General features: G+C 50.3%; 1 protein-coding gene across 1 annotated transcript in view; it reads left to right on the top strand.

Moving 5' to 3' along the window:
* The window catches only part of Col23a1 (collagen type XXIII alpha 1 chain), a 268,072-nt gene that overhangs the window by 222,138 nt on the left and 20,789 nt on the right, over nt 1–25,145 (top strand). The window contains exons 6-11 of the mRNA XM_060363748.1: nt 13,966–13,992; nt 15,215–15,241; nt 16,359–16,385; nt 21,201–21,317; nt 22,201–22,236; nt 23,691–23,717. Of these exons, the coding sequence (XP_060219731.1) occupies nt 13,966–13,992; nt 15,215–15,241; nt 16,359–16,385; nt 21,201–21,317; nt 22,201–22,236; nt 23,691–23,717 (261 nt within the window). The remainder of the gene's footprint in view (nt 1–13,965; nt 13,993–15,214; nt 15,242–16,358; nt 16,386–21,200; nt 21,318–22,200; nt 22,237–23,690; nt 23,718–25,145) is intronic.

Raw genomic sequence — 25,145 nt, 5'->3', positions numbered from 1 at the left:
CTCCTCTCTTTCACTTGGTATATCATGAGACACTCCCAACTCACTAAAAACTGTTACGGCATGTCGTGACTACATATAGGATCTGACTGCATATGTCATCTTGTTTAGCCTATCTCTAAGCTGTAGTATTTATACGGACAACATTTCATCCTTCAGTCAACATCCTGGGAGTAAGTGAAGGCTTATTTCTATGATTATCTCCATACAATAAACGTCTATAAGTCCAATTGTGCACCAAAGGGTTTGCACATGTTTAATGCTTTTGATGTACATTGCCAAATTGCCCTCTGGGAGGCCGCACTCATTTACATTCCCACCAACAGAGCACGAATACCGCATGTTTCCCCATACTCCGGCCAACTGTGGGTATCATCATACTTTTAATTTATTTCAATATGATAAGTTTTTAAATACATGCCTACGTTATGTGTCTTGTTCTAATTTAGGGTGTATTTTGATTAGAAGGAGTCCTTTCTCTTTCTTTCTTTTTTGGGTTTTTCGAGACAGGATTTCACTGTGTAGCCCTGGCTGACCTGAAAGTCACTCTCTAGACCAGGCTGGTCTTGAACTCACAGAGATCCTCCTGCCTCCGCCTCTCTGGTGCTGGAGGGAATCTTAGGAGACCTGACCTGTTGGTTAAAGTTTGTGTTGGCCTGGCACCTAGTGGTGAAAACTGAAATTGCAGGTATAGAGCTTGAAACTCTATACCTAAACTCTATACTCTAAACTCTATATGGGAGCAGCCAGGAAGAAGCGCTGGTCGGCAAAGTAGGGGCAGTTCTGAGCACTGAGCTTTGTGAATCAACGAAGGAGGTTAAAGGAGCCCCAGGCTTGGCATTCCAGGATTCCAGGGAATTAATCAGCTTTTGTGTTAAAGTGGATTGGGCGCTTCATATGCTATCATGCCTTGTGCTACACACAGGGAGGGCACAAAGGCAAGGCAAGCCCAGTCAGTCTATAGACAGCTAGGGATGGGAGACAGATCATCCAAGATGTATGGAGCTTCTAAGGCGACTTGTCTGTCACTCCAAGCTTGATCTTGCCTCCACCTCTCACCCATCTGCACAGAAAACACAAGCCTGTGCCTCCTAGTCACTATAAACAAATCCTTGTTTTCTCCTTTAGCATTTTCGTTTCTCTGTGTTGCGCTCTCATGGCCTCCTGGCTTCCTAAATGCCCTCTGAAGGCACCGAGAACAGTCCTTGAGTTCAGTGGAACGTTCCAGAAAGAGATGATAGGAGGGTGTGGTGAGGGGGCAGGGTGGGGGCGCAGATAGTTGTGTGGTTTGGATCAAATGATCAAGACGGACAGAATGACGTTTGAGCTGAGACTTCAGTGACAAGATGCAGAGATCTGAGGGGCGAATAACTCTCAGCCGAGGAAGACAGATGAGGGTCATGGAATTTAGAGCATGCTCTCACATGTGAAGAGCCATACATGGCACACATAAACTCATGAAGACACACACATATACACAAGGAAAAAGGTAAATCTTAAAAGGGAGTGGGCGTGGCCACGGAAGTGTCCAGGGGCTGCAGAACCTGTAGACTGGAAGAAGAGACTCACTAATGCAGTGGGGAACAGGGAGACAATGAAATTTCACTGTCCCCAGGAAACAGTGGACCCCAGAGGCAGCTAGCAAGGCTCTGAGATCCTCCCAAGCCCTGTGTTTCCCAAACTGTCACAATACATCCTTGAAGCAGTCCTGTGCCCTGACACAACAGTGACCTCTGGCCTCCCCACGTGTGCACGCAATTGTGTACAAATGAAAGATCAAGGGATGGAGCTCACAGTCCCAGAAGGGCCAAAGTCTAAGACTGGGCCAGGGCCTTGGCTAGCTGCCCTTCCAGAGCTCACAGTGGCAAGCCCAGGGCGCCTGGCTCCCACATCTATGGGTCCCAGCAGAGCCCTGCTCTTCCTCTCTGTTCTTCGCCATCTCCGTTCTGTCTCCCTCTGCTTAGAAATCAGCTCAGGTCCACCTCCAAACACTTTGTTCTCTCAGACAGATCCCCTGGCTTCTACTCGGCTCATGTTCCCTGGGCACGCACTGGAGACCAAGGCCTCCATCCTCCACCCCTACTCTTTGAGGGGGCAGGATCCTGTGCCGAGCCAGCATGGGCGCTGTGCCCACGGGAGACAGGCCTAAAGCAGCAGGCCTCACCGGTGTGGCCCCATGTGGCCAGAGTTAGCGAGTGGGAGTAGTGGACTGGGGAAGGAGAGAGAGTGATGCTAGTAATGCCAGCTCCTGTGCTCACCTTGCTCGTGAGACTGGAGCCCTGAAAGTCCCTGCACAACTCTGAGCAGGTCCGAGTGGGCTGAACGTCTCTGACCAGAAACTCTGAAATGTCCCCAGTCCAGTCAGAAGCTTGTAACATCTCGAGGTCGCCACAGGCAGAGAATCCCACACCCGACCTCTGACAGTCACCCCACGGGGGTAGGCGCTGGGGGAATAGCTCAGTGGTCAAAGTGCTCCTCTCAAGAGCCCGAGAACCAGAGCTCAGATCCCCAGAACCCACAGAAATGCCAACTGAGCGTGGTAGGCCAGCTGTAATCCTAGCTGCAGAAGGTAGAGACAGGACGGCCAGGGCAGGCTGGCTAACCAGACCAGCCACACTGGTGAGCTCTGGGGCAACCTTAAGAGATCGCCTCGGTTAACAGAGCCAAAGAGTGATCTAGAGGGATGGGTTCCCAATGTCGACTCCTACCTCAGGACTCCAAGTATGCATATATGTTTACACACACACACACACAGAAAGAGAGAGAGAAAATACACTGAACATATTACATCCAGTCACCTTCAACAGCTTAGCACGGGGGCACACACCTCTAAAGTGCTTGGGAGGCTGGAGCAGGAAAAGTCACAAATTTGAGGGCAGTCTGGGCTACATAGAGAATTCCAAGCCAGCTTGGGCTATGAGTCTCAAAACAGCAAAAACTAAATTATGAATATAAAACAAGATTACCTTTGGGCTCACTGTGTAAAGCATATATAAACAGTCTATGAATTTTGCAGTTACAATGGCACCCCATCTCAGTTATTTCATCATGTACGCGCAAATACTCTATGTAGCCCAGGTTGGCCTAGAATTTCATGCATAGCCAGGATGACCTTGAACTCCTGGTGTGTGTGTGTGTGTGTGTGTGTGTGTGTGTGTGTGTGTGTGTTTGCCAATTCTGGTATATGTGTGAGTGTGTGCGTGTGTGTGTGTTTGGCAATTCTGGAGATTGAAAACAGATTTTAATCACACACTAGGCAATCTTCCACTGAACTGCACCTCCAGCTTCCTGGAGCACTTCTGATGACCAGCATTTTAAATAATGTTTTCTCCCACCATATATTTTAGAAACGTCCTGGCTTCAGGTCAGAGGCAGAAGGAATGGGGATGGGGCGGGGCTCACAGGAGGAGTCCACAGTAGTTTATTGACAAAGATAGAATTGAAAACTGAGATAGAAGAGTTGCTGGGGAGTGAGGCTGGGCCTGGGTAAAAGCCTTCTGTTAGGATCCGGGGCCAGCTCTGTGGCTCAGCAGCTAAAGGGGCTTGCCATCAAGTCTGGCCAGAGTTCCATCTCCAGGACCCACATGGCGGAAGTAGAAAACTGGCTCCTGAGAGTCTTCCTGTGACCTTTAAACAATGCACCTCGGCACTCTTGCCCCACAAGACACAATAAAAAGTTTTAATGAGGAATCGGATCTTCACGGGGCATGGGGCAGATCCCGATAGAATCAGAAACCCACACGCAGGCATCTCCCAGGACTGAACGCCACCCACAGGCCCCGTCTGGTTAAACTCACCGGTACCCCAGGGAGGCAGGGCCTGCAAAGTCTCCAGCATCAGCCATGGGGCATCGACAGACAGCCGGGGTCCCAGAGGACAGTGTAAGCTCGGGGCTGAAATGTGGTCTGTGAGACAGGGCCCCAGCCTGGGACCAATTTCAAAGTGAATAACTCAGTTGGACTGTTTGGAATTAATCAAGTGAACAAAAAGAACGAGGAATGCCACATACTCAAATGCTTCCTTACACTCTTCCAGTTCAAAAACAGCTTTGATTGTTAAAACGTAATTAGTTAAACGATTCATCTGTAATACCCCCAAATTCATGCGCTTTTTAAAATTCTGACATCCTCTGGCTCATTCTCATCTGACCCCTGTGAGGCAGCTTCCAGCCCCCAAGATGCTGGGCAGACTGAGGAGGGGTGAAACCGTACTTCCTGAGTCCCCCATAATGGTCCCCAGATCGGAACCTCAAAGACAGGGGGCCATCTGGGCTTGCAGGAGGGGGCCTCCATACCGGCTTCCTCCCCAACCCTCTTCCCCGAGGCAGAACCAAACAGGTACTTCTGCAGTCCAGCCATTGTCTGGGTCTCGCTCTCCATTCCTGGGTTTCTTCAGAAGGTCCCCGTGTGAGACTGCTGAGGAAGGGGAGATGACCACAAATCCAGGGAGGCCTGAGCTTTGTCTCCTGTGCCCAGGTTCCAGGGGCCACACAGCTGCCCGTTTCCGCATCTCCCTGGGATGGGGGCCTCCTGTCCATGGTACTGTGAGGAGGGTGGGTCCTCCGTTCGCTGGTTGCCAGCCATCGGTCACAGAGTAGTACCTGCAGACTGGTTGCTGGTTGGTAACCCTCCTCAGCTCACCACACACACATGGGGGAGCATGTTCACAGGCCTGAACTGGGCCACAGGGCCAGGAAGAGACAAGAGAGAAGACAAGCATGCGGGTAGGAAGCGGTCCCTGCAGCTCCCATGACTTGAGAAAGGATGAGCTTTGGGTCCCCATAGTCCGTGTGACCTCAGGCATATCCCAACCCCTCAGAGATACGTTCCTTGCATCCCTAGTAGCAATTAGGAGATCCAAGTAGATGATTCCTGAGAGCCCCAGAGCTGGGCATTCAGTGAATGACAGTTCCTGTCACTGTACGATCACCCGGTCCAGCAGGGGGAGCCCTCGAGGCGAGCAAGCTTTGCACGGGTGAGCATCCTAGCGGAAAGCATCCCGCCAGGCCTCCCAGTCCCGACCAGCAGATGACAGATCGAGGGCGCCCTCTAGTGCTCATAGTACAGACACAGGTGCTGGTGGGAAATCGGATGTCTGCTCATGGAATCACTGTCATGTCATAAGCATTGTTCAACAAAGGTTTATTGTAGTCTCCGCTCAGGGCATTTTGGAACTTCAGACATAGTAAGTGACAAGAAATACATCCAAGGATTCTAGCCTCTCAGGAGCCTATGACTAAGATCCATAATTCAGCCTCACGTTAGACTGTGATCCACGCCAAGGGGGTTTAGTAGCGGGGAGCACTTACAGACCCAAGCTGGAGAACAGGGCTGCTGTCTCAAGGAATGAAGGTGTGACATGAGAACAAAAACTCAAGTGGGGGGCCAGATGGGATGGTAGCTGCTTGGTAGAGTATGCCTAATGTAAACAAAGCCTCGGGTTTGATAGAGACGCTTCCTGCACTACATGAAAAACAGGCGTGAAAGCCTGATGGGGCAGGCAGATCTCTGAGTTCGAGGCCAGCCTGCTCTACAGAATGAGTTCCAGGACTGCCGGGGCTACACAGAGAAACCCTGTTTTTTTTTTTTTTTAAAAAAAAAAAAAGGAAAAAAAATGGCATGATGGTGCCCACCAATATTCCCAGCACTCGAGAGGTGGAGGATCAAGAGTTTAAGATCATCCTTGTCTATATAAGGAGTTCAAAGCAAGTCTGAGCTATAGGAGCCCTTTCCTTAGAGCAGTGACTAGCAAACACCTTTAATTCCAGCACTTGGTAGGCAGATCCCTGAGTCTGAGACCAGTCTGGTCTACAAAGCGAGTCCTAGCCCACATAGTGAGACCCTGTCTCAAAGAAAAAGAAAAATCAAAACAAAGCAAAAGCCAGATAGGCGTGCTGGCAAGTGGGAGGTGCAGGGGGCGCCCCCCTCCCCCAGACAGAGCCAGGCTGACAAGGAGCAAGCAGTGAGGCAGCCAGCCTCACTGCGGAATCATCTGTTCCTTTCCTCTGATGTCCGAGTCCCAGAGGAGCCACCCCACCCATTCCACTTCCCCATCCCAAAGAAGGACTTGGGCATCCAAGAAAAAATGGACGGCGCACTCTTGAGGTGTAAAAGCAGGGTCGTGGCTAGCATGCCGTCCTCCGTTCACTGTCTGTGCAGGGATGGAAGATAGTGGATGCTGGTCTGGGAGGGAGTGTAGAAGAACCAGAGAGACAGTTCCGCTCCTGAAACGTGAGCTCAGAAGCTCACTGGTATCCTACAGGCATCAGCCAGTAGAGAAAAATAATATAATAGTTATATGTACATATAATTAACACGTTAAGTATATATAAATACATTTGTTTATGTTATATAAATATATTTTATATTATATATTGATATGTAACTAGTATAAATAATTATATTTTATATAGTATATAAATAAATATAATAGAAAAAATGCCAGCAGGAAAGCATACAGAACTGGGAGCTTGGGCTGGATGGACCGTGACCTAAATGAGGTCCTACAGGTCAGTCCATGAAGGGCAAACCTCATAGCATTTTCTGATACTTCAAGAAAAGCTGGAGGGGCTGGAGAGATGGCTCAGAGGTTAAGCCTGCTCTTCCAGAGGTCCTGAGTTCAATTCCCAACAATCACATGGTGGCTCATGACCATCTATAATGAGATCTGGTGCCCTCTTCTAGCCTGCAGGTGTACATGATAGAATATGCATGTACATTAAATAAATAGAGAGATAAGTAAACAAATAAATCATTTTAAAACAAAAGCTGCAGATCTAAATTTGATATACACTTTCGATCCACACAGTTTCTGACCCTTTTGGCTGGTAGTGTTACTTTTTCTGCTTCTACTGTCTATGGAAATCAAGGAAGGTCCATGATGCAGCTTGGGGTGGAAGAGCAGAAGGCAGGCTGGTGGTGCATTGCCTCGTCCTGGATTCTAGCTTCATCATCTGTGAGCCATCACTGTCGCTGGCCCCTGGATTCGCAGTGGAGTGAGAGCCACACAGCAGTCTGTTTGATGCAGAAAGGGTACCCCAGCCTGTCTGCTCTGTCCCGTGCTACCCAGCACAAGCGTCTCAGACAGACACAGCTCAAGTGTCCAGGCCCATACTCCATTCTCCCTCACCCACTGGAAGTCAAGGCCGTTTATCCCCTCTCCCTGAAGAGGGGCAATTTATCCTGATACCTGACAAGGTAATCATGTTTCTCCCCACCAAAAACCAGTAATGGGTGAATAAGTCATTTAAGCAGATATTCGGGATCAGTTCAAAGGCTTAGTCCTTTAAACACCATGTCTCCCAGCCACAGTGTGTGATGGGGACATAGGCATAATTGCTTCCAGCCAACACAGGCCACTCACCGAGAAAGCTCTCTCCATGAAATAGAAGCCAGCTGCTTCCATGGCTCAAGATGTCAGAACTGAAAGAGGCCTAGGCCAAGGGTTGCACACCCGTGCCCCTACAGAGCTGGCCGGTCACACTCCCAGGCGGATGTGAAGCGGAAGGAAAGATTGGAGCAAGAGCCCCGGGGCTGTGCCCATGCGAAGACAGTACGATTCTGAGCAGGCAAGAGCATGTCCCAGAGTCTTGGAGGTCTTCCTGCTTTTCAGAACAATTCCAAACTGTGTAATGAAGTGAACTGTCAGAATTTTTCAACATGGCTGCTAATTTGGTTGGTTTGAGGTTTGTTTGTTTTTTTGGGATGGTGGTAGTGGTAGTGGTTTTTTTGTTTTGATTTTTTAACCTCATAGTTGTTACTTGACAAAACCTCTAGCTTTTTGACGTCACCACCTGTGTATGTAATGTCCATTTCTGTTTGTATGTGAGAGAGGGACCATGCATGCCGCCCTCAGCATGTGGAGACCAGAGGACAGTTTGAGGCTGTCCGTTCTCTCCTTGTACCATGTGAGTTTCAGGGGTTGAACTCAGGCTGTCAGGCTCAGCAGCAAGCGCCTTTACCCTCTGAGCCACCTCACCAGCCCTCACCCATACATCTGCTGCGAAGTTCACACTTGAGAAGGACAAGGTCAGCTTACAAACGCATTGCAGAATAATACTAATGTTTTCATTAAGTTCACAAGGTCATATTGGGCTACATTCACAGCCGTCCTCGGCCACGTACAGCTTGACACACCTGTGAGTCTAGAGCTTGCTGTGTGTGACATGGGAGCCAGAGGCTACTCTGAAAAGCCCCCAGACCTAGGGTCTCTGGAAAGAGCAGCAGGCACAAGCCATAGCTGAACCTCCACGCTGAGGCCCTCTCTGCCCTTGCCCTGGGTCAGAGGACTCAAGTTGGGGAAATTGTTAAAACCCGGACTAGAACTGCAGTCCATATGTAGGCAAACAGTCAGGCCTGAGAAATCAGAACCATATGGGGCTGACCTGCCTGGAGGGGCTGCCCCCGACTCCCTGCCACTGCCCAGCCCTAGTGAAGGCCAGGGCAAGGCTCACAGAACCGCCATAGAGGAATGTACACTTCCCCGGCTGGGACCTCAAACCCCACCAGCCTTGTAATTTGATGAATCGTCAACATCTGGGGTTTAATTACTAGGCCCTGAACTGATAATCCCGGTAAGCCCCCTCATCCAGGGGCGCTGGCCCAGTGCATTTTGAAGGCTCCATTTCCCCAGCAGGAGCTGTCAGCATTAATTACAGTAAGAAAGCAAGACAGTCACCCAGCTCTGGCTGGGTGGCGTGGTTCTGTATGCATCTAAACATTGTCAGTTTGTTGGTTTGGTTCCTTCCTGCCCATCGAAGGGAAGGTGAGGTACAAGAAAAAGGACCCAAATCAATCCAGACAGAATGATACATACCTCTAATCCTAGCAGTGGGAGGGGGAAGCTGGACCATCAAGAGCTCAAGGCCAACTATAGGATGCACTGTCTCAAAAAAGGGGGGGAGGGGTACAGAGAGATGGTTCAGGAAACAAAGGCACTTGCTGTCAAGCCTGATAACCAGAGTTCACTCCCCAAAACCCACAAAGTGAAAGGATGCCCACAACTGATGCCCAGAAATTGAACTCTGACCTCCATATGTATACACACACACACACACACACACACACACACACACACACACGAATAAATAAATGCTAAGGACCTTGGAGCAGTGGTATCACATGCCTTTAATCTCACCTGCAGAGGCAGGCAGATCTCTGAGCTCAAGGCCAGCCTGGTCTACAGAGTGAGTTCCAGGGCAGCCAGGGAAGATGCATCAGAAAGCGTCAGAATCAGCCCTTGACATTCCCCAGCATAAGGAGGGTAGCTCTCAGCAGCTGATCATCTTGAGGCCCCAGGGAAGAAGCCTGCAGATGCCACAACCCAGACTTACTTTGTCAGAACCCCTCTTGCCTTTCCTGTCCTCAGCTCTCAAGAGATGGCTCCGCTGAGTCCAGCATAGGAACAACCCAACACTGTGGCTGGGAGATGTGGTGTTTAAAGGACTAAGCCTTTGAACTGATCCCGAATATCTGCTTAAATGACTTATTTACCCATTACTGGTTTCATCAAATTACAAGGCTGGTGGGGTTTGAGGTCCCAGCCGGGGAAGTGTACATTCCTCTGAGGCAGTGAAGGGAAGAGCCACCACCTGTAACTCCACCTTCAAGGGGTCCAAGTCCCCTCCTGGGCTCTGTTGACACAGACACACATAAGGAAAAATAAAATAAATTGGCTTCATTTCTGAGCTGGGGAGGCAGAGGCAGGCAGATCTTTTGTTTCTCTATGTTTTTGCCTGCATGTATGTGCCTACCTGGTGCCCATGGAGGCCAGAGGGCATCAGATCTCTGGTATTGGCATTACCAATGATTGTGAACCATTATGTAGGTTCTAGGAACCAAACCAGGTCCCCTACAACAGCAGCAGGTGCTCTCAACCACTGAGCCATCTCTCTAGCCTCAAATAATTTTTTAGAAGGGTGCAGCAGTAGTCGCTCATGTTTATCCCAGTATTTTGGAGGCAGAAGAAAGTGGATCTCTGTGTAGTTGAAGCCAGCGTGAGTTCCAGGCCAGCCAGTGATACAGTGTGAAACCTTGTCTCAAAGAAAAAGAAAAATCAGGTGATACAGCTGACCCAGTCAAAGCCACATGAAGGTCACTCCCGGTGCTGCCTCTGGCAAGGCTAATTCAGACACCAACTCTGTGTCAGCTAGCTCTGGCTGCCCTGGGACTGGACTTGAACTTGTCATTTGAGAGAACGGCATGTCTCCCACCTTATAGACAAGATCAAGACCTGGAACATCCTGGCCCCTGAGTGAAGCAGGAGACAGAGGCTGCCCTGGGGCCTTGCTCTCCATTCATGTGCAGCCTGTGGTTTTATATGCTTCTTGAACATCCAGAAACATCCGGGAGCCAGCTGATCTCCTGAGGAAAAGTGACTCCAAGCAGAACTGAGACTTGTAAACAGCTGTCATGTTTCATGGAGGGCAGAAGGTGATGAAAAGCTCCAGTGGATCCCATGGCTTTGATCAGGCAGGAGAGGGTTCCCAGAGGCAGGATAGCATGAGTCAGTGGAGGAATTTGAACCCAAGCCCAGTGAGGCTCAAGTCCCTTGCCCTCAGCTACTTTTCTCTTTGGTGTTTCTGGCAGGAAACTCAAGAAGGGTGGGGTAGCTGCTGGTTGATTCCCCATTGTCTGGGCAGGGGTGGGTTGCCTGGATGGGAGAGACACCCACCCCTAATCCTGCCAACAGGAGCATGAATCCAGCCAGTCTGGGGCTCTGTCCTTAGACAGACCATCCCCCAGCCCTTCCCTGAGGAATATCTCTCTCTCATGAGCACCCAATGCCAGGCATAAGCTCTTTTCCAGCCCATGGAAATGTCTACTTTGTAAGCAGTCCATATAACCTTATACCTGGGTTGTTATCTTAAGGCTCAGCCAGGCCCTGAGATGGGACATGGGGTGGGTACCCATGAGACTGGGAACATTGCCACTCAGAAACCCACAACCTAGGAAATGATCTGGACAAGGCTTATGGGAAAGAAACCATAATCACCTCCCATCGTGAAGCCAAGTGTTCCTCAAACATACTGGACCACAGATTCTCTGCATGGACAAGACTACAGGACAGTGGGCCATGGAGCATCCGTCTGAGAAAGGTGGAATAGAGAGGGATAGTTTCCACCCTAGAAAGTTCCACAGCTCAGGTCAACTCAGCCCTTCCCTTTTCACTTCCACCCTCCCCCAGGCCAGAAGGGACATTAGAAGCATGTTGTCAAGTCAGGTAGGGCCATCTGACCACAAAAAGATGGGCAGGGTGTACAACGCCTTTAATCCCAGCACTCAGGAGGCAGAGGAAGGCAGATTCTCTGAGTTTGAGGCCAGCATGGCCTCCAAAGTAAGTTCCAGGACAGCCAGGGCTACACAGAGAAAACACATACACACAAAGCAGGATGTTCCTCCCTCTCCCTCCCCCCTGAGCCCCTCCTCCTCAGTGTCACTGACCCCAACTACTGCCCACTACCCAGCAGTCTCTCTGAGGCTCAATCACACACCCAGAAGAGAGATTAAGTGGGAGGCCTAGGGACACCTCTCTTAGCCAGAACCACCTCTGCAAACAAAGGTCATGGCTGTGGATCAGCTCTGTCCTAAAGACCGGGTTCCCAGCACCCGGTTTCAGCTTTAATTGGCCTCTTCTCTGCCCACACTGCCTACCTCCCCTCTCGTTCACCACATCCATTTCAGATCCAAAGCCCCACGTGTTGTTTTCCTACATAGCCCTCCTGAACCCTTCCTGCCACCCCGATCCCCTTCTTGCCCCTTCTTGGCTCTGAACTGCCAGAACTCATTCGCTACGTGTCCTGTGTCTCCTTCCTCCCTTGTGTGACAGGTTGACATCCCTCATGTGAGTATCTGAAGGGCTCCCAGATAGAAAATTCCACAGTTGACACTGGGCTGAGCAGACGGAATTACTAACATCATGCAAAAGGACCTTCAAGGCTTGTGTATGCAAATGAGACATAAATGCCTTTCATGTCTGCACTTGGGTCCATCTGCAAGATATCTCATCATGTAAATGCAAAAACATTCCAAAATATGTGTGTTCCAAGCCTTTTTGGATGGAGGATACCCAGCCTATATTTGCATACACATGATGAGCTACAGTAGGAATGGGGCCCAAGTCTAAACACAAAACCCCTGACACGTCAAATATTTCTTGCGCTCAGACCTGCTCTTAGTGAGATATATTAAATAGTTGTGAGCATGAAGAAAAGTTTCGCCGCATGGAAGAGTCCGCTGGTTGGGCATCATATCGCTGCTTGAAGTTTCAGATTTTGAGACAGGTAGCTGTCTGGTGTAGCTCAGGCTGGCCTTGAACTCACTATGGAGTTGAAGATGACCTTAAATTTATGGATCCTCCTGCCCCAACTTTAGGAAGGCTGAGATTAGAGGTGGGCCTAGTTTTAATGTGGTGCTGGGGATTGAAACCAGAGCTGTGTGCATACTAGGCAAACACTGAGCTATAATCAGAGCCTGGAACCCAGGTTTTGAGGGTTTTTTTTGTTGTCTTGGGGGTGGGTGTTGTTGTTGTTTGGGTTTTTTGTTTTTTGGTTTTTTTTTTTTGGTTTTTGGTTTTTGGTTTCAGGGTTTCTCTGTGTCCTGTCTTTGGCTGTCCTGGAACTCACTCTGTAAACCAGGCTGGCCTTGAACTCAGAAATATGCCTTGCCTCTGCCTCCCAAGTGCTGGGATTAAATGCGTGTGCCGCCACCACCACCCAGCAGGACTCAGGTTTTCTGAAGAGGGATATTTGACCCAAGCATTCCCTGGCCACATGCTCCATGTCAGACCTCACTCGTGTGCTCTGAGTCAAGGGAGGAAACTTTTCTGCTGGCTGTCATAGACACTTGTCTAGAAAGCACATCCGTGTGTCACTCGCAACCACCAGACTGTATTTACCAGGAACAGGGACGAACCACCTGACTCTAGGCTGCAGATGAACCTGGAACAGGAGGTGACCAAGCTAAAGATGTGCAGAGAGGAGAAGGGTGAGCCAGACAGAGGGACAGCGTGTACAAAGACCAGAAGGGTAGAAATGCAGACATTGCTCCTGGGGTCAAAGGTGAAGTACATGGTAAACTGAAATGTTTCTTTAAAAAAAGAAAGAAGAGGTGAAGTACACGTGGAGAGGAGGAGATTAGGGCATGCAGAGACCAGACAGTCCTGGTTCGAAGCAGCTCCCATGTTGTACCCACCTAGCCCTAGAGGGAGACAGGGAGACTCGTTCAGTAGACAGGTGGATAGACAGGTAAAGCGTGCCCCTTAGGCTCAGCGGCCCTCTGCAGGCACTAGAGAGGCCTCACCTAAGACACCCCACTCTCAGCCTTGGCCCAGGAAGCTTCTTCCAGCCCTTACTGCTATTGCCACAAGCCACAGCAGAATGCTCAGCCTTCCAGAGTCTTCCGGTCTAAGCGACAGCTCCTCCAGCCTAAGTGGCAGGCTGGCTGGAGGGGAACCCAGAAAACAGACGTGTGCAGGATCACTGTGCAACTACAGCTTTGAGCCCTCGGCGCTGTCTTTCTCTCGGACTCTCAGCTCTGCTTTCCTCTCTGTGGCTCTCTCTCTCTCTCTCAAGTCACATGGGGAGGCCAAGGAACCCCAGGTTCAACCCCATTGGGAGAAAAGGGCCCCCTTTCCCCTTGAGAGCACCACTGAATTCCCAGACATGATGCTTACGGCTCAGCTTGCATCCCAGGGCTGCACCTGTCACCTTGACAACCCTCCACAATCCCACTCTAATGATGGGGAGGGCTTTAGAGAAGAACTGGGGCTCAGTTATCAGGAGAGGGGATTTTGAGTGGCTGGCTACACACAAATGCCCTTCCCCCACTCCCTACCCTGGCCTCACTGGATGTACCCTGACCTCAGGGCTCAGGGCAGGCTTTGCTTTATTGTCACTAAATAATGTGCTGGGGTCCTGAGACATGGAAGGAATGTTCCTGTATGTAACCCTTATTCTCTCTCATGTTCCAGGGACCTCTGGGTCTGGATGGCAAGCCAGTAAGTGACCGCAACACTTGCTAGAGGGTCGTGGGGTAGGGCTGCTGCCATGGGGGTAGAGTGACCATGGGACACCTGAGGGGGTTGGAAAGGAAATTCAGCAGCTATAGGATAACGAGACAAAGCCACTTGCCATGTGTGTTCAGCTCCATCTGCTGACTGAGTAACCATGGAGACGCCCTTTCACCCTCTCGCCCCTAAGCATCCTCTCCTAGGGGACGTTGTGGAATTATGGAGAACCATGGGCCACACAGTCCCCGGGTTTAGTCAGCCCTCAAAATCTACAGGGCCCTCCAGTAGGCCCTGGACACAGAATGTCTAGCATATTTTCAGGACTTCCATGATGGCCTCAGGCTGAGACGTTCTCAGTAACTGCTCCAGGAGCTCATGGCCCACAGGCATCCTCAAGCAGATGAGCAAGGTGCACAGAAAATATAAGCGCAATTGAATAAATAACTTGGTGTGGGTGAACAGATGAGTGAGTGATAGATGGGTAGATAAGAGGATAAGTGAGTGCCTGGATGGGTGGAGGCCTGGATGGATGATGGGAGCATAAACGAGTGAGTGAATTCAAGGATAAATGAGCCCCCACTGGTGGGGAGATGAATGGATTAATGGATGGGTGGATAGATGAGTGGGTTGTTGGAGAGACAGGTAAATAGATAGATGGATAGTGGGTAGATTGATGGATGCATGTATGCATGAATTGGTGAATGGGTGAGTACATAGATAAATAGTGGAAGAGTCGGAAAATAAGTAAATGCATGGGTAAATGGGTGGGTGGGCGGGTGAACGAGCGACCTATTGAAGGATAGATGGATGGAGCCTAGAATTCAAGAGGCCACTGATCTTAAAGGCAAGGATTCTGGAGACTGACAGCAACTCTGGACAATGGCCTCCTCCCTGGCAGAGATAAGGCATGGAATATGTGTACCCTCTAGGCAGAAAAACTAGGGGATGTGCCCTGTCCTCCTCAGAGGGTGCCTGTGGACCCTTGCTGCTGACCCCCAAACCCTGGTCACCATCATGCTGAGGGCAGGTGTGAAGCTTCCGGGAGGCAGCAAGGATGGCTTAACAGGCCTGTGTAGCGTCCCCCTCAGATGCACACAGCTGTCCTAGTCCCACACGGTCCCTCAGCCCTCATAGCCACGGGGCAGTCAGAAGTGGAGCCAGCATAGCTTGCCTCCCTCACAGCTGTTCCTTCTCTGTCTTCCTTCTCTAGGGACTTCCAGGCCCCAAAGGGGAAAAGGTAAGTGTGGCTGACCAGACTCTGTGTGCTGATGAAGAATGCCAGCATCCAACTCTAAACCTCAGTTCCAGAGTGGGAAGTTAAGCAAATCAGCCCCCTACCCCACCTCTGAGCCTCCAATTCCGCATCTGCAGAGTGGAGCAAGTGGTGTCAGTGCCTGTCTCTAAAAATGGCCACAAGCTCACGTAGTAAGGCATTAGCCACATGCTGGGAGGGTTGGATCTGGATTCTGGTGTCCCAGCATAACATAACAAAGGCAAGCAGGGCACCTTGGGGGGGCTTGGAGTATGAACAGTGATGGTGGATGATCCCTCTGTGAGGGAGACATACTTTAGGGACACAAATGGCGGAGGGCTCTCTTGGCAGCCCTCGTGAAATAAATGGGTGGGTGTGTGGATAGAAAGATGCTCAGTCACTGTCAGAGGGAGCCTGGACTCCACAGGACCACAGCCCCTGAAGCGACTGTATATTTCTGGACGTGAGATCTGACAAGCCAATTGGTGCCTCTAGCGGCCAGGAGGGCTGAAAAAGCCATGGAAAGACACGGGACCTGGTGCCTCAGAGCCTCCTCTTTGGCAAGCTGCCAAGCCGTAAGGGTCTCAGATTGGCCGCCTATATAAAAGCTCTTTGGGGAGTTTGTGAGGTCACAGTGTGAACGGTCTTTGCTGGTGGGCGCATGAGGCACCGGTGCGGCTGGTAGGTGTCCTGAGTCTTCTCGGCTGGTCTTAGTGCAGCCAGAGCCACAGAAACTACTCCAGGGCTCTGAAGCCAAAGAGAAGCTGTCTTCTTCGTGACATAACCCATGACATAACCCGTGCCAAAGCTCATGGCTTTAACATTCTTCACCAGTCCAAGGTTTTGGAGGCTGCACCGTCTGGGTTCTTGTCTTAGATCCCAGGGTGCAGCCAGAGATGAGGAACTGCCTAGCTGTGTGACCTGGGCCTTATCTCTTAACCTCTCTCAACCTCGGTACTCTCCTTGGCAACGGAGATTCAAAGTAAGGCCTGCCTGTTCTTCGCATTAGAATCTATGCCCAGCACAGAGGGAATGTGCAAGAAGAAATGTGGAGAAATAATGCAATCAGTAGCTTTTCGTTTCCCTGTGTTTGGTTCCCCAGGGTGCACCAGGAGACTTTGGCCCTCGGGTAAGAATGGAGCACCACCTCCCTCATCGACAACACATGGTTTGTTTAATATTATTACGATAAGGTATCTCCAGAGTTTCTTCGGGGGTCCCAGCTCACCAAAGCTTATCCCAGAGAAGGCGAGTGGGACAGCCCTCCCTCTCCACCCTCGTCCACCCTGTGGAAGCCCCCAGGCACCCTCACCTAATTGAGGCCGCTGCCTCCCACTCAGATGACAGTTATCTGGCAGTCATCCTGATTGTCACTATTGTCACCATGGAGACCTGAAAGTGGGGTTCATCCTGGCCCCAGCCAGACACTGACCATCCCACAAGACAGCTGGCACTCAGGAAAAGTGAAGGCCCTGAGGTCAGCAGTTCTGATCCCAGAGCTCAGCCCTGTCACCTCTCAGGCCCATGACCCTGACAAGTCACTTTCCCTGAGATTCCGGTCCTTCAACCATGGGGGGGGGGGGTTTGATGGCTGCCAGCACCCCCAGCACCCCTACGAAAGTGCTGTAGGGATTCCTTATAACCATAAATGTCAGTAGTTGACAGCAGCAGTCAACATGGGGACAGGAGACAGGTTTCCCATCCGGCCCATCTGTGCCTACTGGGTCCAGGAACCCAGAAGTGCTTGCACTGAAGCTGAGGTGATTCTTGGTAGAGGAGCACTTAAGTAGCCCTAGAAAGATGTCCTCATCATTTCCGGAATGCTCCAGGCAGAGGACCCTGACTGCAGAGACTGTAAACATTAGCTACCCAGAGAAAGACGGGGTCACGTGGAAGGTTATGGACCCCAGAACACATCGGCACAAGAGTCACCCATACCAAGAATCTGCCATCTCGGGGAGGGGTTGCGTGGAGAATGAGTGAGCTCCTTGGACCCAGAGAATATTGGCTGTGGAGGATGAAGAGCAGGAAAGGGAAAGGGCAGAGAACACAGACCAGGGCTTTGTGCTCAGGCTGGGCAAGACCCAGCTCTGCGACTTCAGGGTTCAGAGCCCGCAGGTTTCATGAAGCAACAAGAGTGGGACCACATCATAGGGCGTGTGATCACAAGAGCTGGCGTAGGCAGGGGGATGAAACAGGCTGAGTTTTGATGGGCAGAGCTGTTCCTTGTTGGGCCGTTGACCGAGGTCAGGACCCCCAGGCCACAAGTGGGCCGGAGGAGGCTCCTTTCTCCTGTCCCCATGCTGAGTGCTTTCTGCGGCTGCTGGGGAAACACTGATTTCAGATGGGATTTATGGAAATTAATCTTCCCAGTAGGGCTGCCCAGCCTGCAATGACCGAAATCCTTCTGGCCCTATGTTTACCAAACACTTCTCTCAAAGCTCCTTGCCAGGGATATCCTGCCTCCTGCCTCCTGTCGTGGTGTGTTCCAGCCAGCTGTGAACTGACTCCCTGCCCCCCCTCCACACAGAGAGGCTTAGGGTCTTAAACAGACAATTCGTATTTAGTGTTCAGGGTCCGAGGCTAAGAGAGGCCTCTCTTGCAGTTTCAGGCTGAGTGCCTGGGGGCCCAGGTGTGACCCCTCACCCAGTTATCGCCCATGTGACTGTCCCCACTCAGCTAGAGAGCGACTGCTTGTGCTTGCCATGCACTGTGGGACTTCCTCCCAGTTTGGCGCCATGTTCTTAGAGAGGCTTCTGGGAGCAGCTCTCCAAAGGGCAGGAAGAGAGCACTGTGACATCTGTTAGGAGTCCCACCCAGTGTGGGACCCAGCATCACACCCGCCGTGTGCCATCCTACGCTATGCTGTGCTAGGCTATGCGACACCACTCTTCCCTGCTGTATTCTGTTCTGTTCTCTATTCTGGTGCAGAAGGTGGAGAAATGCGTGTTGGCTCATTCAGCAAACCCAGCCACAAGCGGCCTTTCTCTGGGCTGGGCTGGGTCAGGTGGCTTTGCCCTGTGTTTTTTGTTTTGTTTTGTTTGTTTTGTTTTGCTTTGCTTTGTTTTTGGAGTCCCCTCCTGCTTCTCTGACCACACCACCTGTTTCTAGATGGTTTTCCCACAGCTCAACCCAGGCTTTATAAGCAGAGACCACCGTGGGTACAATCTCCGCGTCCTCAAGGTAGCCTGGCTGAGTGACGGGGCCTGGCCTGCTAGTTTGCTGTGCTCCCCAACCCCTACTCACCCTGTGTTTTCAGGGCCAGACCTCAGCATTCCAGCCCTGGAGCGGGGAGTGATGGTTAAGGGAAGAGAGTAAGGTGGCACATGCAAAAGCAGGCAAATCTCTGCAAGTTCAAGGCTAGCCTGGTCTACCTAGCAAGTTCCAAACCAGCCAGGGCTAAGGCTACATAGTGAGACTCTGTCTCAAAGAAACAGAAGCAGGGGCCGGAGAGATGACTCAGCAGTTAGGAGCACCGGCTGCTCTTCCAGAGGTCCTGAGTTCAATTCCCAACAACCACATGGTGGCTCACAACCATCTGATGTCATCTTCTGGCATGTGGGTGTACATGCAGATAGAACACTCACATACATTAAATAAATAAATAAATCTTAAAAGAAAAAAAGAGAAGAAGAAGAAGAAGAAGAAGAAGAAGAAGAAGAAGAAGAAGAAGAAGAAGAAGAAGAAGAAGAAGAAGCAAACACCTGTACAGGGGTCCAAAATCCTCTTTCTGGCGGGGCAATGGTGACCCACACTTCTAATCCCAGCTCTCAGGAGGCAGAGGCAGCCTGATCTCTGTGAGTTCAGGTCTATAGAACAAGTTCCAGGACAGCCAAGGTTACACAGAAAAACCCTGTCTGGAAAAGCCAAACACAAGACGAGTTGCCCTGGCAACAGGAAAAGATTTACAACACAGAAGACGGCTTGGCCCTGGCCAGCTGTTCACAGTGGCCGAATTAGACTACAGGAAGTGCTGCTGGGTTCACGCAAGGCTTCTTCCTTTCCTGGTTGCCAGAAGGTCGGGGAACAATGCACCATGATCCCAGCACCTGGAACAGTCACACGACAGACCTCCCTTCTAGAAGGGCCATGAAGTGGGGATTCAGGACGCCTGAGGTCTGACCCTAGTACTAACTCGGGGTGCAGAGTCGTGATTTTGTGTACCATCCTTCATTGCCTGCTGCTGCTGCTGCTGTCTTTTTACTTTGAGACCACCGTAAAGCCACTCGAGCGTGTGCTAAACGATCCCCTGTGTACTTTCATCTAGTTGTGCCTAAGGCGACGTCTTGCACCACTGTCAGCCTTCCTCAGATTTCCCCCGTTTACCCATGTTTGTGTGTGCCCGAGCGTCTGGGCTTGAGTGGGAGTGTGTGAGTGGGAGTGTGTGTGAGTGTGTGTGTTTAACCTTGGCGCGCATGAGTGTGTGAGCATGTGTGAATGAGTGTGTGTAGGCCTGTGTGCTTGGCTGTGTGTGTGCATGGGTCTGAGTGTGCACAAATGTGTGTAGGAATGACTGTGTGTGCAGGTATGTTTTCTTCTATATAGTATGGACATATGTGGACTCCTGTGACCACCACACAAAGATCCCTCCCTCAACCTCCTCCCTCTCTCCTCCCTGGCCTCTGGCAACCACTAATTTCAATCTGTTTAACTTTTCCACTCAGTAATGTCAGGTGTGTGAAATTACACAGTGTGTAAGTTTTTAAATATTTCTAAGGTTTCTTCAATATTTTTATTCATATGTGGGGGGCCCGCATGATTGATGTGTTGCATGTGTGTGCAGCGCCTGCAGAGGCCAGTTGTGCTGCCAGATGTGGATGCCCGGAACTGAACCCGGGTCCTCTGCCAGAGCAGTGAGTGCTCTTAACCACTGGGCCATCTCTCTAGGCTCATGTGTAGCTTTGGGGGACATCCCCCCCCATTAGCATAGTTTCCCTACAGCATCCAAGTTTTTTCATGTATCAGAATGTTTTTTTCTTTTCTTTTTTTTCGAGGGGTGTTGTTTTAGGTTTTGTTTTCCTTTGTTTGGGTTTGGACTTTACAGTTTGCTTTTGTTTGTTTGTTTTTTAATTAACACTTGTTATGTGTGTGCGAGCATGTAAATGTGTGTAGGCACACACACCACACAGCACAAGCATGGAGGTCGGAGGACAGCCTGGAGGAGTTGGCTGTCTCCCCCAACTCTGTGGCTCCCAGGGATGGTCAGGCTGGCCCTGGTTTGGATTTTTTGAGACAGGGTCTCCTGTATCCCAGACCGGCCTCAGGTGGACTATGTCACCCGAGGATGACTTGAACTCATGACCCTCCTGGCTCTGCCCCCCTGAGTGCCATACTGGGGTCACTTACCCAACACCACAGTCAACTCTGGCTGGCCTGGAACTCTTGTAATTCAGGCTGGCCTTGGGTTCATAACAATCCTCCTGCCTCGGCCTCCCAAGTGCTGGGCTTTGCCCGTTCCTTGTTTGTTGGTTTACCGCTGAGTGGCATGTATTAACATGACATGTAGCTCAGCCTCTCGCTTGTGGGAGGAAGTCTTGAGGGTTTCCATTTCAAGCAGTTACCTAAAAGCTACCGCCAATGTCCATATGCGGTCGTTTGTGTGAGAGTAAAATAAATCCCCCGTCATGCACATCTGCCACTTGCAAAGCAACAAGAGAGAACCAACCAGGAAGTTCCTGCGGGGGACACCGGTCTCACACAGGCAACATATGTCATTTCTCCTCCTGACAACAGATCAGGCTTCCGATGCTGAGAAGATGGCAGCAAGGTCCCCTCCTGCCACTACCAAGAAGCAGCCAGAGCCCAATGTCAAAGACTTGTCATCCTTTGCACCTGCGAGGGGAAAGGAAGGCACAGGGACTGCCCGTTTAAGGAAGCCCCTCTCTGGAAGCTAAAAAGCCTTCACCCTTACCCTCAGGGTCGGGTCATATCATATGTCTTTCAGGGAGCCCAAGGGCAAGATGGAGCTGCAGGACCACCTGGTCCCCCTGGACCACCTGGCGCCCGGGGCCCTCCTGGTGACACTGGGAAAGATGGCCCCAGAGGAGCTCAGGGCCCAGCGGTAAGAGAAAGCATGGAACTGTGGCCTCAAAGAGATGATCCTATATTGATGCACACTCTGACCCCTGATCCCCAGAGCCAACTCCAAACTGCCATTCTTCCCAGTAGGCCAAAGGTCAACCATCACCCAATGCACACACTCAACCTAGACCCAACTAGCCCCAAGCCCATCCACAGCTTAGACCCTCATACAGCCAACCTTTAATCTAGTACAGACCTGCTTCCTAGCCCTAATCTTGACCTTGACCTCTAATCCTGCCCCACACCTCCAGCTCTGACTATTATCCAGATCCCAAATCAAACCCTAAAAGACCCACAGACCCTAACCTTGAGGTTCATTCCAGATCCCAAATCAAACCCTAAAAGACCCACAGACCCTAACCTGCAAGTTCATTCCAAATCCCCACCCCAACTCTGACCCAGAGACCAACTCACAGGTTTGCGGTTTATCCGTAATTCTTCACCAACCTCTATTCCTCTTCCTTGCTCCCTCTCCCTCAAAACTAATTAATGTGCCTCAGTTTCCCCCCAAGACCATAGGAGACCAATCCACAGAAAATAGTTCTCTCATCCTAGCCCAGAGACTCCAATCTGTCCTTCCCTCCAGCCCAGAGCTCACACCTCTACCAGGCTACCACCAGAGGCTCCTATCAGGCAGGTCCTCTCAACTGGCTCATCCATCCATTGTCATATTAGGTGCATAACTCCCAAAGCCTCAGCCTTCTCATCTGTGAAGTGGGGACAATAACAACCACCTCTCAGGATTGACTGAAGGCGAATTGGAGGCCCTGCTTACAGCCCTTGCCTGTGTCCTGGCAGGAGATTCAGGCTCAGTTATGTGACATCCTTAGGTCACTCACTGCTATTTTCACATACCTCCTCAGGGTCCCAGAGGAGAGCCTGGACAAGATGGCGAGATGGTGAGTGTCTGGGGTGTTTGAAAGGTGCAGGAATGTGGCTCCCAGAAAGGGAAGCCTCTTTCCCACCAAAATAGTTATTTTCCTCACAGTCTGAGGGCACAATCCATCGTGGTGGGAAAGGTGTGGCAGCAGAAGCATGGGGCAGCTGGTCACGTGGTGCCCACAATCAGAAAGTAAAGATAAGAATACTGGTGCTCGGGCTGGAGAGCTGGCTGAGAGGTTAAGAGCGCTGGCTGCTCTTCCAGAGGTCCTGAGTTCAATTCCCAGCAACGACATGGTGGCTCACAACCATCTATAATGAGATCTGATGCCCTCTTCTGGCAGGCAGGTGTACATGCAGATAGAGCACTCATATACATTAAATAAATAAATAAATCTTTAAAAAAAAAAAAAAAAAAGGAATGCTGGTGCTCAACCTTCTCTTACTCAGTCCAGGACCCAGTCCATGGGACAGTGTTGCCCACTTTTAGTGGATCACCCCTATTCAGTTACACCTTTCTAGAAATGCCCTCGCAGACACCGGATGTCTGTTTCCATGGTGACGCTGAACCTAATCAAGGTGACAAGATAAAACTCTCACACCCTCATGCACTCACACCAGAATTATTAGGTGTCCATGCCTGTGTGCCCATCCCTCTGTCCACAGTGGTGATGTGGATAGGCACAGTTCCCAGCCTGGGCGGAGTTCTAGGACCTCACCTTACCTGGTGAGGGTGTGCCATTGGCCCATCACCTTTTGAGCCCTGACACAGCCACTGCTCCAGGCAGAAGGAATCTGTCCTAGAACTCAGCTGGACAATTCTGCCTCTTCCTCTGAGATGTGGTGTCACCTTGATAAAAGGAAAAACCACAAGACAGACCAAGGCTCGGTGTTCTTAACCACTGAGCCATCTCTCGGCCCTCATGTGGAGCTTTGAGGATGAGTTTTTTCCCCACCTCACCCCCCACCTTTTAGCACAGATTCCTTGCAGTGTATCCTAGTTTTTAGATATGTCAGAATCTCATTCCTTTTTTTGTTTTGGCTTTTGGGAGAGGATGTTCTGGTTTCAGGGGTTTGGGTTTTCTTTTCGTTTTGAGTCTTGTTTTGTTTTTCTTTGTCTTGTTTGGGGGTTGAGTTTTTATTGTTAGGGTGTGTGTGTGTTCATGCATGTATATGTGTTTGAATATACACATACACACACACACCACAGCACCAACGTGGAAGTCAGAAGACAACTTGGAGGAATTGGCTTTCTCCCACTGTGTGGGTCCCAAGGGTTAAACTAAGATGATTAGGCTTGGGTAGCCAGTGCCTTTATTCATTGAGCCATCTCACCAGCCCTGATTTGGTTTTTTTGAGACATGGTCTCATGTATCCCAGACTGACCTCAAATTCACTATGAAGCCAAGAATAACTTTGAACTCCGTCCTTCCAGCCTTCACCCTGTCTAACACCTTCTCTTCTCTCATTCTAGGGCCCCAAGGGACTCCCAGGACCCAAGGTATGTACTCAGCACCCCTCCTGCTCATCGGTCTCACTCCCCACCTTCCTCTCCCAGCTTCCACCAGTGAGACCAAGGCAGTGATATTAGGGGACTCAGCTCAAAAGACCGACAGGTTACTCCATCTTCAAGGCTCAGTAATCACCTGTTAAATGGGGGCATAACAGACCTTTCCTGCCTTGACTTTACACTAGACTGTGAGGGTTGAATTATGTGATACCTTGGGTGTTTGGGGTATTTTTGGTTTTGGTTTTGTGGGGAATATTTTGTTTCAGTTTTGGGTTTTTTATTTTTTATTTGTTTTGTTTTTTTGGGGTTGGGTTGGGTTGGGTTTTGGTTGGGCTTCTTTTGTCTGTTTGTTTGGAGTTTTTTGTTTTGGTTTGGTTTGGTTTTGAGACAGGGTTTCTCTATGTAGCCCTTGGATGTCCTGGAACTCACTGTAAACCAGGATGGCCTTGAACTCAGAGATCTCTCTGCTTCTGCCTCAAAAGTGCTGGGATTAGAGGTGTGTGCCACCACCACCTGCCTGTTTGGGGTTTTGTTTGTTTGTTTAAAAATCTTTATTTTCAATGCAGTTTTAGATTCACAGCCAAATTGAGGAAAAGATGCAGAGCTTTCATGTACAGCCCCCCACTCCTGCCTTGCCTGTCCACCCCCCAATCCCTGTCAGAGTCATACATGTGTCATGATTAAGAAAATTACATTGATGCACTGTCCCCCACAGCCCACAGTTCACAGTCCACAGGAGGGTGCCGAGCACTGTTGTGGGGCAAACGTGTAATGATCTGTGCCCTCCAGTCACATAACCCCACAATAATTTTACTGTCTTAAAAACCCCCTGTGCTGGGGGCTGGGGAGCTGGCATGAGGACCTAGGTTTGAATCCCCAGCACCTAAGTAAAAAGCCAGGCATGGTTCTGTGTGTGTGTGTGTGTGTGTGTGTGTGTGTGTGTGTGTGTGTGACCCCAGCACAGAGAGGCAGAGAGAGGCGTATGCCAAAATCTTCCTGACCAGCCTGGATGAAACAAGCTTTAAGATACACTGCTTAAAATAAATAAATAAATAAATAAATAAAAATACACTGCTTCAAGACAAAAAATAAAAATAAACTTAAAAGAGCAGAAAACAATAGAGTAAGACATCTGATATCCTGCATGTACAGGGGAGATGCATGTATTACACACACACACACACACACACACACACACCCTAACCCCTAGCCCCCAGCAGCCACTGATCCTGATGCTGTCTTCATAGCTTCTTATCCACAAGGCAGTGTGGACAAAACCTTCCCTCCAGGGTTCAGTGGTTTCAGGTTGGCACTGGAAAGATTCATAATCTCTCCCCCGATTGTTCTCTGCCCTTTGTCCTAGCTAGCGCTCCACTGTCTGGTGTCCATTTTGTCCTATCCACCCATCCATCTTAGGGC

Source organism: Meriones unguiculatus, chromosome 11 (genome assembly GCF_030254825.1).
Source record: "Meriones unguiculatus strain TT.TT164.6M chromosome 11, Bangor_MerUng_6.1, whole genome shotgun sequence".
Taxonomy (NCBI): Eukaryota; Metazoa; Chordata; class Mammalia; order Rodentia; family Muridae; genus Meriones; species Meriones unguiculatus.
This window is presented reverse-complemented; position numbering and strand designations above follow the sequence as displayed.